General features: G+C 40.7%; 1 protein-coding gene across 3 annotated transcripts in view; it reads right to left on the minus strand.

Annotated features, from left to right (window-relative positions):
- LOC137286945 (protein CIP2A homolog L-like) overlaps window positions 1–16,210 on the minus strand; it is a 36,358-nt gene that overhangs the window by 19,414 nt on the left and 734 nt on the right. For all 3 annotated transcript variants that reach the window (XM_067818989.1, XM_067818988.1, XM_067818987.1), the window contains exons 2-14: window positions 15,923–16,063; window positions 11,962–12,121; window positions 11,021–11,133; window positions 10,513–10,607; window positions 9,053–9,146; window positions 8,498–8,620; window positions 7,714–7,859; window positions 7,179–7,254; window positions 6,271–6,507; window positions 5,587–5,743; window positions 2,830–2,971; window positions 1,022–1,121; window positions 437–555 (exon numbers count right to left, since the gene is read on the minus strand). In XM_067818989.1, the coding sequence (XP_067675090.1) occupies window positions 437–555; window positions 1,022–1,121; window positions 2,830–2,971; window positions 5,587–5,743; window positions 6,271–6,507; window positions 7,179–7,254; window positions 7,714–7,859; window positions 8,498–8,620; window positions 9,053–9,146; window positions 10,513–10,607; window positions 11,021–11,133; window positions 11,962–12,121; window positions 15,923–16,024 (1,664 nt within the window). In that variant the 5' untranslated portion in view covers window positions 16,025–16,063. The remainder of the gene's footprint in view (window positions 1–436; window positions 556–1,021; window positions 1,122–2,829; window positions 2,972–5,586; window positions 5,744–6,270; window positions 6,508–7,178; window positions 7,255–7,713; window positions 7,860–8,497; window positions 8,621–9,052; window positions 9,147–10,512; window positions 10,608–11,020; window positions 11,134–11,961; window positions 12,122–15,922; window positions 16,064–16,210) is intronic.

The raw sequence follows: 16,210 nt of genomic DNA on the forward strand, positions 1-16,210 counted from the left end.
TACACTCTGCAATGAATACTCAGCAAATAGTATGGTAATGAACATGTTAAATGTGACATCATATATTATGTAAGTCACTCTTAAGTCTTCCAGAGCACAGAACTTCTCTCAGAATGACAAGTAAGCTTCACTGACCTTCAGTAAGTGCTTCATAAATAACCACAAAGAAGAAACATTTCTTTAGGCTATGGCCTTGAGGGTGGCCTTATCTGCTGACAAGACAGATGAGTGTGACAAAAGGGTTCCAGGCCTGTTGTAGATACATACATATGGCATCTCCGATTGGTCTGAGCACTCTGATTGAAGAAAATGAATAGCTTCACTTACAGCTTCCACAAACCTAAACACATCACCTTTAACACGAAAGTCCTGAAGTGAAAGATCAGAAGTGAATCTATAAAAAAATGAAGAGAGCATACGATCTCTGCAGACTCACATGACATCAGGGAAGTTCTCCAGGGTTGACCCCTGACACACCAGTCGAAGTGCTAGTTGTACAGTGTCACTCTTCTCACACACCAGGCCTGATGCCAGGAACGGAACAGTACGACTATCCTGAAACAAGAAACACGTCATGTCAGTTCATGACATCTTCAAAACTGATGATAAAGACGAGATTATATATATGCATATTACAATTAGATACCACACATAGATTACAAATACTCACAACCAAAAACATAGCAATGGATTAAGAGTGTCAATATATGACCTATGTTGTGTAATGTGATCGCACTCAAATGCTGAGAAGTATGCTGAATGCAAAGTGGTCACATCTAGACAACTGATCAAATTAACATGTGCCAAGTACAGCATGTCTGAGGTGTTTATTCAGTGGAAAGAACTAAGCCTCAGAAAAATTGTCCTAAATGTAAAGCTCAATCTCTGAGTACACAACATAGAAATGTGAGGGCGATTTTGATCAATTATAGACGAAACAAGGAACATGGAAACTAAATTTAGATTAAACGTTACACTGCAATAAGTTCAGTATGTTTTAAGTCAGTGAATCTTCACATACCTGCAGGAGCCCTGTGATGTACACGTCCATGTCCCGGACATATCTCTTGATTTTGGTCATCAGGTGCATGCACACCAGCGCCACCTCTATGCCTGCCTCACTGAAACACAAGAAGTGGCTGTAATCACAGTGCCAGCTGACCACCTCTATGCCTGCCTCACTGAAACACAAGAAGTGGCTGTAATCACAGTGCCAGCTGACCACCTCTATGCCTGCCTCACTGAAACACAAGAAGTGGCTGTAATCACAGTACCAGCTGACCACCTCTATGCCTGCCTCACTGAAACACAAGCAGCTGCTGTAATCACAGTGCCAGCTGACCACCTCTATGCCTGCCTCACTGAAACACAAGAAGCGGCTGTAATCACAGTGCCAGCTGACCACCTCTATGCCTGCCTCACTGAAACACAAGAAGCGGCTGTAATCACAGTGCCAGCTGACCACCTCTATGCCTGCCTCACTGAAACACAAGAAGCGGCTGTAATCACAGTGCCAGCTGACCACCTCTATGCCTGCCTCACTGAAACACAAGAAGCGGCTGTAATCACAGTGCCAGCTGACCACCTCTATGCCTGCCTCACTGAAACACAAGAAGTGGCTGTAATCACAGTGCCAGCTGACCACCTCTATGCCTGCCTCACTGAAACACAAGGAGCTGCTGTAATCACAGTGCCAGCTGACCACCTCTATGCCTGCCTCACTGAAACACAAGGAGCTGCTGTAATCACAGTGCCAGCTGACCACCTCTATGCCTGCCTCACTGAAACACAAGGAGCTGCTGTAATCACAGTGCCAGCTGACCACCTCTATGCCTGCCTCACTGAAACACAAGAAGTGGCTGTAATCACAGTGCCAGCTGACCACCTCTATGCCTGCCTCACTGAAACACAAGAAGTGGCTGTAATCACAGTGCCAGCTGACCACCTCTATGCCTGCCTCACTGAAACACAAGGAGCGGCTGTAATCACAGTGCCAGCTGACCACCTCTATGCCTGCCTCACTGAAACACAAGAAGCGGCTGTAATCACAGCGCCAGCTGACCACCTCTGTCTCCTACTCATCTTCATAATGGTCAGACAATACCAATGATGTTATACAGATTATGAGAGACACTTTGGCCTAGGGATGTATGAGTACTAACACTTGGCACTTTTAGTTGTGTATGATAGCTGTCTCTAGATAAGTGAATCTAGGTCTGACAATCCAATGATTGACAGCATGAGCATCGATCAACACAAGTGGCATATAATGACATGCAATTAACCCTGTCACCTAGTTTGTCTCCTGGTTCCATTTAGTCACCAGTGATCATCATCAATCAGCCCAACAAATACTGAGAATACATCATCATAGACAAAACTGACTACCCCAGTGTATAAATCCAGTCATCAAAATCTGTGAAAATCCACAGTAGAATTGATCTTCAGTTACCCATGCTTGTCGCAAGAGGGGATTAACAGCACTGGGTGGATAGACTTGCTGACCCGTCAACATATCTCACTTGCGTAGATCGATATTTATGATTTTGAACACTGGTCCAGACTCATTTACTTACAGACAGCGCTCCATACAGTTATAATATTGCCAAGTCTGTGAAAATCCACATTAGAACTGATCTTCAGTAACCCATGCTTGTCTTAAGAGGTGATTAACAGGACTGGGTGGTTAGACATGCTAACACATGTCAACGTATCTCTATTGTATAGATCGATGGTCATGATTTTGATCACTGGTCCAGACTTGATGTACAGAGCACTACCATATAGTTGTAATACTGCTGAGTCAGGCGTAAGACTAAACTCACTCACCTCCAGTCATCAGGTTCTGCTGGGCCAGGTTTAGGATGCAGTATCTTGTTGTTGTTAAGCTGGAAGTTGATGATGGTCTGGAACAGGGGTGTGTCAACCAGGTCCACCAGCGACGCCTTCAGGTCATCCTCACTGCACAACACTAGACACAGACATGTCAGGGCATTGACTTCACTTGCTATGAATAGTACAACATCTTGTTTTGCACTGCATCATCGTGATAAAAAGATGCCAAAGAAAGTTAGTGTTAACTTTCATTAGTCTCACAAAAATGGATCATATGACTATCATTCACAAAGTGTAGTCTGACAATCATCCTCAATATCTCCTTAGCATACATTTCAATAAATCTCCACTATATACTGAATGTATCTACGACTCATAATCATAATGATAAATGAATGTCAAAGTAAGTTAATGTTAACTTTCATAACAGTCTCACAAAATTGGATCACATGACTCCCATTCATAATAAGTGTAATCAGTAAGTGTGGTTCTGATCTTTGTTTTACAACCAAGTTATGTAGAGTTATACAGCTCAGTATGAATGTATGCCTTGCAGTAGAAAGATTTCTCTGTGTTATGATCATCAAAAGGCTAAGTTAAACTAACTGACAGACTGTTAAAGTAAAAATGACACCATAAAATTGGAACCTGACTCACTCATATTTAGAAATGCGAAGTTAAACTTAAACTCGAAAATTTTATGTTAAGGATGCAATAATAGTGCCAGAATTAATCAGTAGAGCTTTCATGATTTTGTTGCTTCTGTCATTGCTTTCATAACAATTCTAAGCAGTATATTGATGATCACTCAGAGAAACAGCCAGGGATAAACCTGGCTCAGGAAAGATATGAGATAAAATCTCACATGGGACTAAAAACAAGAGATTTTTCCAAATCTTATGAGATTTAACTGTACACAAGAAAAGGAATAAACGACAAACAGGACATTGTCATGTGTATTTAAGCAACCTCAAGACAACCAATCATGAATTGTAATGAATTGAAATAAAACTCTGTAGACCTACTAGCATCACCACTGATGTCTGTTTTCTGGTTTTCATCAAGGTCAACAATTTCAGTTGTTTTGTTTTCATTTTGTTACGGTTAAGAATTTACCGTGACAAACCATTTAACAAATCCCCTTGTAAACCAGCAAAACAGAACAAGACAAGTTGTTTACGTTCAAATAATATATTGTTAAACCAAGAGAGCGAGATATACAGAGTCACAAGTCAATATATCAATACATTTCAAGAGAGACAAAATCTAAGTCAGTGGGTCACAAAAATACAATATATCAAACTCACCAAAGTCTTGATGTGAGAGGGAACAGCTATGGCAAAATGTAAACAAAGCGATCAGTGCGACAGCAGATAATGTCGACAAGATTTCAAGCGTGGCAGAGGTGTAAATCCAGCAGATATGAATGAATATCAGTGAGAGTGTCGCCCTTCACACGGCAACCAGCCTATTTATGCAAACTAAGGCACTTCCCGAAAGTTCGGGCACAAACCAACATCGTCAACAGTGTAGAATGGTCTCAAAGCAGTATCCCGGAAGTGAAGCATTGGAAACTAAGAGCAGGCAAATTCTGGAATACCAGAATGCTAAAAGTGTTGACCAGATATTAAAACGAAATGTGACCCATAATATTTACTATTCAATACACTAAACATTGTGACCCAATAATAATTAATACTGAATTAATAACAAAATACACCGGAAATACATACTCGTAACAATTTGTAATCTTTAACTTTGGTATTGAATGAGATGGTCTAGTCAGCAGACGCTTTTTGGGAGGCATGTTGTATTTATTTACAGGATATTTATATAGCGCACATATACATGCAGCTAGTGCTTGCTCAAGGGACTGGTATTTGTTTCCCCTCGTTCATTGGATGTCAATCTCTACGTCACATCATATTATCAATCTCAAATCCCTGGGGAGTATACAACTCTTGCTGCACACCGAGTTCATTGTGGCTCTCTCATCCTTACAAGGTACCAAATTTACAGCTGGGTAGACTGAAATACATAGTCACAGCACTTTGTCCAAGTTTACTGCACGTTGCTATACCTGCAACTAGGTGTTTGCCTGTGTTCATGTGGCCACCATTTGGTCATATACCAACGGATTCATGAGTTTTTTTAGTGCACTGGGTTGTGTACTGTACACTAGGGGTTGTGACAGCACTGAAAGAGTATGCACACAAAGCTGACTCCAAGGTTTTTACGCCCGGTCACGCTCAATCCCGACACCTCAACCTCGCTGGATCACTAGACTGACACTTTAGCCAGCTTGCCAAAAGCAGAACACAACTTCCAAATGAGAACTCTGTACATTGTCAGATAGTGCATTAACATCACAGTACTGCAGTGTTCATCATGCTCCTTGCAGCACAGCTCATTTTGTACAGTCCTGTGTAACTATGTTCGAAGTTCCACATCGTAAGTTTTGAAGATTAAAAATGGGAAAAAAGCAATGGGTATATGCTTGACAGAACAAAATGATGACAAAGCCCTTCTAAGTAAAATAGATTTTAACACTTTGTTATTTCTAATTGTACAGTTGAGCAGGATGTGACTTTAAATCAGTGCAGATAAATTTGAGTTCGATTTTATAGCAATTGATGCAAGAAAATCGTCATATCGCAGCCCAAGACAATCCCTGAAGAGCATATCCATGGTCAGGCTTTCACTGGCCTACTCTTTGTGCAGGTAAACAACAATATAGATGTGATCACTCACCTGTGAGAAGCTTCACAGCCTTGACCACTTTGTTGCACTTCCTTCTAACCAGCGTGGCATCACCCTCTACACTTGACCTCAGGATGTCCACCAGCACTGGCAGTATCAGGTCGGAGTGGATACACAGGTCCGGGCTCCGACCTGAGTAAAGCACCTCCTGCACAACAAGGAGTAAGTTAAGTTGTACACCACTTTTATCAACATTCCAGCAATATCATGGCAGGAGACACCAGACATGGGCTTCACGCCTTGTACCCATGTGGGTAGTCAGAGCCAGGGCTTCAGTGGGAAAAACGAATGCTTCATCCACTTGGCTCTACAAGCAGAATCATGTTTGTCTGATGTCCTTGCTCAGACTTGATCATGGTAAAAATCTTCTGGCACAAACAGGCAGTAACTGTGAAATTATCAAAGCAGAAAACCAGGCAAGGTGCTTGTTTGCATATTTTAGGCAATAAAAATCACATTTACTCAATTAAATACACATCTAGAAGTACAAAAAGCCCACAAGAGTTACTTAAAACCCCACAGGTCTATAACACCTTGCCCTCTTTACTCAATTAACTAAAATAGCTTGCATATGATAATTCTTAGTGGAACTCTACAACAGCTTCAGTCAATGTTAAGCGATGCCTATATATTCTTGGACAAGAAAACACTTTCAACCCAACAGCAAACACAAACCTCATAAATCTCTGTGAGCAGATCCAGGGCATACAATGATGCTACATCCGATGTGTCCACTGTCTGCATGGCCCAGTGGACGATGGCAAATAGTGGCTCAGACTGACCACTGACTGGACCCTTGAGTGCATTCCGGTAGTGGTCAGCGGACTGCATTCTGGGGGCACTGAACAATGTCTTGCAGATGGATGTCCTGATGGTTCCCAGAGTACAGAAACTGAGCAGCAGCTCAAACAACTGTGGGTGGAGAGTGAAGCAGATCAACATGAGGCATGTGTGTCTGAGAGTGTGAAATACAGGTGCATGCGTGTCTGAGAGTGAAACACAGGAGAGTGTGTGTCTGAGAGAAAGACACAGGAGAGTGTGTGTCTGAGAGTGAAACACAGGAGAGTGTGTCTGAGAGTGAAACACAGGTGTGTGAGTGTCTGAGAGTGAAATACAGGTGCATGTGTGTCTGAGAGAGAAACAAAGGAGAGTGTGTCAGAAACTGAGCAGCAGCTCAAACAACTGTGGGTGGAGAGTGAAGCAGATCAACATGAGGCATGTGTGTCTGAGAGTGTGAAATACAGGTGCATGCGTGTCTGAGAGTGAAACACAGGAGAGCGTGTGTCTGAGAGAAAGACACAGGAGAGTGTGTGTCTGAGAGTGAAACACAGGAGAGTGTGTCTGAGAGTGAAACACAGGGGCGTGTGTGTCTGAGAGTGAAACACAGGAGAGTATGCGTCTAAGACTGAGGACAGATTAACACAACAGCATGTGTGTCTGAGAGTGTGGCAGATTAGCGCCAGAGCATGTTTGAAAGTGAGTGCCGTTTGAAATATGTCTCTGCCAAGCCTTTCATGATTTCATTTAAAAACTTCAGCTGAAAATGTTACTTCCACTATGATCAGCTGTTTGAGAGAACTTACCTTAGTGACAGTCTCTCCTGTGCTTGAAGCAATAAGGCTCAAGGTATGGTTGATGCATACCTGTAAGTGTTTATACCTGAAATAACACAGATTTGTATGAACCTCAGGCACATTTACCTCGCATAAGAAGCTGACAAAACTTACAGTGAAAAGTAAACCTTGATCATCTCTACTCTGCCAGCAGAATATAAAGAACAAGTTACTGAGTCTGAACAGAAAACTGAATATTCAACCGTCAATAAAAAGGGTTTGTGCTCCTTTGTTTTCTGAGTATACCTAGATTATGTCATGGAGTCACTTCAGTTTCCGAAAAATGATCATCTTGTTACATACACCAGGTACATTCTGTAGGCTGTTTTTCTTACCTCTGTAGGGAGTTCTGTATGCTGTTTTCCTTACCTCTGTAGGCAGTTCTGTATACTGGGTTTCTTACCTCTGTAGGGAGTTCTGTATACTGGGTTTCTTACCTCTGAAGGGAGTTCTGTATTTTGGGTTTCTAACCACTGTAGGGAGCTCTGTATGCTGGGTTTCTTACCTCTGTAGGGAGTTCTGTATGCTGGGTTTCTTAAGCAGGTCCTGGAAGAGGTCGACAACATAGAGACGAGTCACACCAAAGTCTCCGTTCACCAAGATGTTGAAGATCAGCTTCAGAGTTTCATTGACATTCTCTGTGTTGAAAATCTGGAGAAGAAAACAATTTCAGCTGTATCAATATTGGTTTACTGCATACATTTGTCTTTCAAACATAAAAGGTTTTGTCATCGACTTGACAAGATTTTGCCGAAAGAGCAGTGTAAGAGTACATGAAAGACTTAGAGGAACATCTTTCTGAACATCATGATTTATGACAAATCATAAAAATGAAATTATATCAAAAGTGTACATCGATACATATGCAAATCTAAACGACTCCAGTAGTCTTCTCTCTATACACCTTTTGCATTATAACATTTCCCTCTGTTATCCTTCAGTATTTCTCTGTTTCTAATAATTTCTTGTGATGTAATAAGTGATTGCAAATATCTTTGGAATGGGGTTTCATGAGTTGAAAGAACTTGTCCCCAGTTGTTTTCATTGTGAATAAAATATGTATAAACTAAACATGCCAGCAGCAAATTGACAGAAGTAAGTGAGAATGGTTTTATGCCGCTTCAACAATATTCCAGAAATATCAAAGCAAATAAAATGGGTTTAGGAGATTGTACCCACATAGGGAATCTAACCCGGGTCTCCAACTTGACAAGTCAGTGCATTAATCACTACAGCTAACTCACTACCCTAACTGACATAAACACAAAACCTGTGTCAAGCTGACCTACCTCCTGACCAATCTCTTCATGAAGACACAGACTGGTGAGAACACACATGCTGAACACAGCCACAGTCAAGTTCTTGTCTGAGATGTACGTACACAGCATCCGCATCAGACGTTTAAAGTTCTCCTACAATACAACCATGGTATGTCAAAACATTCAATATAAGATTTAATGTAACATTTCACAAGGATGTTTTTGAATGATGTTGTTTGTTTCCATGATGACCTGAGAAGCTTATTAATTGAAGACTGACACATTCAGAATCAACTTGAACATCTAAACAAAAGACTGAATCAATTTCAAAGGAAGTAATCAATGAAGCCATTAATTGGACTGCTCAAGTTTACTGATAATCATTTCTGCTAGTTAGAACTAGTGCATAAAACATCCACAACATTAGAATTATGTGCATATTTCTGAAACTGCACAGTGAATACTTTTGAATCTGAAAAATCAAAGTTTGCAACTGCTCTGATCACTTTTATTCCTATCAGTTTTTATCTTATTGACTATCTCTCCAGGAATTCTCTAAAACCAGACATCTGTGTGAAGACATACCAAACCCTTGACATACGACTGGACTGTGTAGTTGTCTCGAGACAGGTTGGCCAAAAGGCCCAGACACGACTGGGTGATCTCGTTGGGAGTCAACCTGAAGCAGGGCATCGTTCAAACTGAGAGAAATACTGTCATCACCTTGCTGGGTAATTATACAGATGAGAGTGTGCTCCAATCAGACTCAGAGAAAGAGAAATACTATATAGGATGTGGAAACTGTGCACAGTGATAAATAATTTTCTTCAGTCTCAAATCTGAAAAGCGGTATATATTTCATGAAACAAAAGCAGGATTTGAACCCTGGACCATATATGTCTGATGTACTCAAGGGATGAAATTTTGCACAGCCTGTTTAACTTTGTGGGGAGTTGGGTCTCCCTCATACACTTTAAAATAGACTAATGCAGAAATAGTATCAAGATTGCCAAGGACTCCACTGTTACCCAATTCATTTTAACTACCTATTCTGACTAGTATGGGTTCTGACACCACGTGTCTGTCCTTGAATTTCCATATAATATGTCTTGCATTTTGTTCAACAGTGATTTCACCTTGAGGATATAAAATAAATACAGTAAAATACTTTTATAACGAACTACAAGGGACCACTGAAATTAGTTAGTTATATCCGTAGTTCGCTATTCACAAAAATCCATTGAAAGAACAGTAAAACACACTATACAATACAACACATTCCTACTCAGTTTATTCGTACATTCATTCATATTACGGTCTTTTCACTACAAAGTCAGTAATCTTACACAGGTCACTCGTCACTACACACTCGTCATTGAATACATGGTATTTTAAAAGTCTCACAAGTATCAAAAGCTTCTGTCAACATTTCTGATGTGCGTGGGAGGCATATACACAGGCCTTTTGAGGGGATGCACTTGTCGTTTTCTTTTAAATCGCCAAAGACCGAGTTGCTGTGCCAGAAGTATACAAAACTAGGTCGACAGCGACGGGCTTTACAGCCTCCGGCAATCTGATTGGTTAATAATGCAAACTACAACTTCACATGGGTGAGAAAACTGGAGTATGTTTTGACGTCTAACTTGTTGGTCAGATTTCAAAGTGAGCGCCGCTAATTGACAGTGATTGAATTTGCTCAATTGACTATTCACACCATTAATTAGTGTTAACTGGAACTGTCGAGGATTTCAAAGTGAGCATCACTAACTGGCAATGACACTGATTGAGTTCGCTCAGTTCGTTATTTACACTGTTAATTAGTGTTACCTGGGACACGCGGGGATTGCAAATCAGTTCGCTATAGCCGGTAAGTTCATTATAGAGAATTCGTTATTCACGACTTTTTTATATGATAACATATAGTGGTTTCTTCGGGACTTTTAAAACAGTTCGCTATAGCCGTCAGTTCGTTATATCCGTGTTCGTTATAAAAGTATTCTACTGTATTATGAATTTATAAAACTAAAAACACCATGTCAACTCACACTTGTTTAATGAGGTACTTGAGAAGATCTTCCATGAAGCTCTCATGGAAGCTGATTCTGTGGCCATGAGTGATCTTCATCATCAGCTGCAGACACTAAAACAATCAGTACAAAAACATTAAACACATATGCTGTCGGGAAACTTGTTTCCATACAGAAAAGATGCTGTCAAGAATGGCAAATCTGCAGCAGAAGAAAATTAGTATGTCAAGATACGATGGTAATCTTATGACAAGGTTGGAAATCTTAACCATTCAGTCCTCGGCCTGCTCACTTGAAAATCATGTAGTACACTTTTCTCAAACATTTACACAAAGTACATGAAACAACAGTTTGTTCAACACATTAATACTCAAATGATCCACTGACCAAGGTAATAATTGCATTAAAAAATTGAACATGCTTCCACAGGACACCAGTTACAAATATCTGTGCTCTTATTGTTGTTGTTGTCCATAAATAAGATCAAATCACACACTAGACACCTTCAGGAGCTTGTTGGCATTACCTCTGCTGTGAGCTGGTCTGAGGATGGGCCACCGTGCAGCTTTAGCACCCCAGCTAACACAGGGGTCAGGTTGAAGGTGGAATGCAGCATCTCTTTCATATCATGCTCCTGGCCTGGAACATACATCGGGTTCAGTTGCTTGTATTTTGTTTAACACCACAATCATAAATATCCTAGCTTCATGACAGGGTATAACCAAATATAACTATACATAACTATATCTGGTCCAGACAATCCAGCGATGTCATTACTTGGACTCTTACAAACTGAGGTACCAGCAATGGACAGTCGGAGACACAATGTGTATGTGAGATGGCCTATGGTGTCTTTTTTTGTAAGGAGGGTGCACTCCATGATACTAAGTGAAGCGTATGAACCTAATTAATTCAATCACCATGGAATCAGCTCAATCAGTTTTAAGCACAGCACAGGGTGATAAAAGCGTCCCATAAAATCCCTAATCAAGGTGGTTGCTTGGAAGATGTGAATAAATGGATTTCTTAGTTTCTGATTTCACTCTCTTGTCATTTGTTCTGAAGAGACTGCAAAGGAAAAGAATTAACCTAGATTCAAATCTTGGACTACTGGCTAAAATTGCAGATGGCACACAGCAGGCACAGTGGGTTCAAAGTCAACAATCAGGCAAATGACAAGAGCAACATTAAATACAACTCTGACCAAAACAACATGATTCTTCGTTTGTCTCAAATCTAAGTTTGATCTAGTAAGCTCAGTAATTAATAGCCTACATCATTACAATAATAAATCCTGAAAATGATGCACAGACCCAAAGTTAGGGTAAGCAGATTGAAAGTTCATGACAAAGACTGAAAAATTAAAAATACCATTCTGCATTAGCACAACACTGGATAAAAGTGTAGAGAGATACTGAAAGCTATTTTTGACTTGATCAAAGGAGTTTCATATTTGTTCAAGGTTACCTATTTGATTAAGCACTGTAAGACACTTGAGTACTAATCCCGACTTAGACTGAGGATCGTTTAGTATATCCACGATACAGGTCAGACATTCTGTAGCCAGAAGTTGTCGGGGGTTGAAGAACTTGAGGGGCAAAGTTCGGCCTATCACTCCATGAAGAATCTGAAATACAACAGAACAATGGTCATTAGGGATGGCTATCAATACACAGCATATAGATTGATCATCATTAACTAAAAAACGATTAATCAAATGATCAAAATGATTTTCAGTAACCCCAACGTTACACCCAAATTCGTACGAACCTGTAGACATTATTGATTTTTTGAAGAAAGTCTTCCTTGGGGTACATATCAGCATTAAAATGTACATTTTAAGACCTACGACAGTTGTAACTAAATTTTAATAAAAATATTTACAAAACAAAAAACCCACAGGTTTTTGTCTTGTGGGACCACCCCAACAAGGCCCCTCAGGGCCCCTTACAGCCAAGAGCAGGTAACTCTAGCTGTCAACCTCACACCTCACTTTTCATGCTGAACAAATCATACAGAATGAACTGTTTTAGAGACATTTTAGAACCAATTCGACACTTTAATCAAGAAATATTAATCTCTGGCTTCCGTCACTTATCCTCTATTAATTGGTCTCCTCAAGCTGTAATCCCCCACCCCTGGCTTCACACTAATTACTGGTAATGTCAACAACTCAAGTTATATCCTTTGATGTTCTTGTTATCTCATCTTTTCAATTATGTTGTTGCTATTGTTAATCTCCTCAGCAATATCCAATGTACCTGTATATAAACTGTTACACCTTGTCCTTCCATATGCTTGAAAACGGTATAAGAATCCACACCGAAACGTCACTATTGTGAAAATAAAGAAGTTAATCATCCATAAAATTTGTTTCATCACCTTCATACAGAATGAGGCTGTACCCCAACTAGGACTTTCTTCAAAGAATCAAGATCATCTGCAGTTTTGTTCAAAAGAAGTCCCAGTTGGGGTACATAAGACATACTTCCAAAGATATTTCAGTTGGGAGAGGCATTCTGTCTGACAAAAGGAACCATTCGAGGAAACAATTTAAAACCACACCTGACTGCCAATGTCAGTCAAGGTGCAGGAAGTGGCAAGTGCTTGTCTTAGCCTGTAAAGGGACTGGCTTATCAGTGTCACACCCAAATAACGCCATCCCCAATAACTACAGGGGAACTTGCCCAAACAGGCACTGCCCATAATGCACAGCCCACCAAAGGTGGGGAAGTGAAAGTGTGAGAAAAAATACCAATATGCCAGAGCAGAAATATACACCATCACCAGATATTGCCACTGATAAAAGAGGAATCATTCAAAATCTGATACTATGTACAAAACAAAGTATGTTGTCTGGAATGCTCAATAGGTTTGAGAGATGCTATTCTGTCCACTGCAGAGCACTGTCTGGGCAAACCGTGCACGCTCACAAGAGTGTTTGTCCAGCTGATAAAGACAATGAATGTGCTTGGTCAGCTCTAAACAGCTGCAGAGCAGATCTCCTCAATGGGAAGAGCAGCAGTCCCTAATTTTTTTCCATTCGAATGACCTTTTAACCCCTCAAGGGACATGAAGACTTTGTGTACATACCAAAGACATATGGCTTGAACAAGTCACCTCGATACAGTTTGTTCGCCAGATGTTCACTTGATATGCTCTGTTCACTTGATATATGCTTTAAGAGTCTTGCAAACATCTAGTACGTGAATAAATCTACTAGTGTTTCCAAACAATACAGGAAGCGTAAAAGCAGAAAGATCAATATGTGCTGCTATGTGAAATGGACTTAAGTTCCTAGGGTGGTAAGAATCAGGTAGTGGTAAGTGAATGCTCACCCAATCTTTTTGAAAAAAAGGTAAGTTCCAGCTCCATTGATTTAGCATGGATGTCACTGACCCGTCTACCAGATTTCACAGTCACCACAAAGGCTGCTTTCCATCCTAACAGCTTGAGAGATAAATCTGACAAGTCATACAAGAGAGGACAGGACGTCCAATCTAAGACGATAGACAAGCTCCATCTGGGACTTGTCCACTGGAGGCACTCTTTCCACGCCTGCTAAGAAACGCTGCACCAAAGGGTGTTGCTCTAAAAGAACACCCTTGGCAGGAATGCGGAAGGCTTAAATGCCGTGGAGTAGCCTCGGATAGTAAACACAGATAGGTCAGCCTCTAAACGAGCGTGTAAATCCTGGGATTCGGGTGTGGCTTGCTGTTCTTGGATAATAAGTCCAGACATATGGGTAATAGCTCAAGTGGCTGAACTAGCAGCCTGAGTATTACCAAAACCAGCGCTGAGACGACCACAGAGGTGCAAAAAGCACAAGTGGTCGTGCTGGTTGGGGGGCTAGCTGCGACAGGACCCTAGAGATCAGGGGTATCGGTGAGAAGGCCCCGAGAACCCTGTCTGTCTTAACTGAGCTGAAAGGCATCAGAGGCGGTGGCACTCGAATCCAGGATCTGAGAGCAAAACACCAACACAAACAGAGGCAAACAGATCCACCTAGAACAACCCCAGTAATGGGAGGATAATACTGAATAACCACTCATGAATCACTACAATACATCATGAAAGTGCATCAACATGAACATTGTCTAACCCAGAGAGATAAACAGGCAAGACCCGAATATTGTACTGATTGCACCAGAGCAGAAACTGCCACGCCTTTTGAAGGAATGACAGGACACTGTACTGTCTTGTTACAGCATGTAGGACATCGCGATTTGGTTGTCCATTTCTAGAAGAACCACACAGTTCTGAAACTGCCTCAGGAAGCATGCAAATACCAACCAGACTGCTCTCAATTCGGGCACATTGATGTGCAGCATGAACACACTAACTAGTGTTTTCAGCAACCATCACCCCCACCTTCAGTTCATAGCCCTGATCTCTGAAATACGGGTTGTCAGTAACACATATACGTGCAACAGAAAGGCACATGAGCAAATACTCCAAAGAGCATGAAAGTCATCCAACAGTTATTTATGAAGTATTCGAGTATTCCACAAGAATTTTACTGTGTTTGGAAATTAGATGAATGTCAGACCGTATTGACAATCTCCAAATTTCATTTGAAGACGAACATGTAGCATGAGGTTTCAAATGACTCATTTAGAGACTATCAATTCAGTCTAACAATCATCTAATTTCCAAACACATAATGTTTATCTCCAATCCATTCCACCATTAAAATCAAATTTCCTTGTTCTGTAGAAGACAGAATGGGATGAGAGGCAAATTGAACTTGTCTGTGAAGGGAGTAATAGGTGCCATTCATGTGTGTTTGAAAACATTGTAACATAAAAAATAGTCTGTCCAAGCAAAACAAATTTCTGTTTACTAAAAGCAGTAATGTAATACCTAAGACCTTGTTTTTTACTATCCCAACTCCACACAACTGAAACCAGCCTATTCTTTTAGGTGCTATGTAACTGTACCCACACTATAAATGTATAATGAAATCATTTGAACTACTTATTATCTTGGAAGTAGATAGGTTCGCAACAGTTTGAAATGGCGGATGAGTTAGTGTTTACATTTTGCGAAAGGTTGAAATTTGAAGTGACAGTGGACTTGACTGACAGTCAAATCTGAACCCTGCAGAAAGCGAAGAATAGATCCTTTTCTGATCATCCTACAACCTGTAACTCATCAAAGATTGTTGATTTTTATGACCAGTGGTGATCTTGATTTCACGCATGTGCCTCCACCCTGGCAACTTGGGATTCCTCGGAGTGAAGGAGTTCAGTTTTACGCCTTACTCAGCAATATTCTATCTATTTGGTGGCAGTCTGTAAATAATGAAGTCTGGACCAGACAATCCAGTGATCAACAGCATGGGCATCGACCTGCGCAATTGGGAACTGATGGCATGTCTCTAATGAGACTTTGTGAACATGATAGATAGCAATAGTAACTCCTGTACCTCAAGCTGTCTCTGTAGATAGATCAGGTTGCTGTTGCTGCGGCTGTTGTGGTACTGATTGGCGGCGATTGTCACCTGTTTCACACATGGGGCAGCCTCCATTCTTTCAGTTTGTTGAAATTGTCAGCTGTCCGCTTTTCTCTGCAGAAACAAATATCTTATTGTAGGTCATGTAGAACATGAGTGATCCTACATTTTACCATAACAGATTTGACTAACACTACAAACCCATCTGTAGCTTGAATATGAATTAGTTTTTTTTCACAAAAAGGTTGTCATTGAGCATTA

Source organism: Haliotis asinina, chromosome 6 (genome assembly GCF_037392515.1).
Source record: "Haliotis asinina isolate JCU_RB_2024 chromosome 6, JCU_Hal_asi_v2, whole genome shotgun sequence".
Classification (NCBI taxonomy): Eukaryota; Metazoa; Mollusca; class Gastropoda; order Lepetellida; family Haliotidae; genus Haliotis; species Haliotis asinina.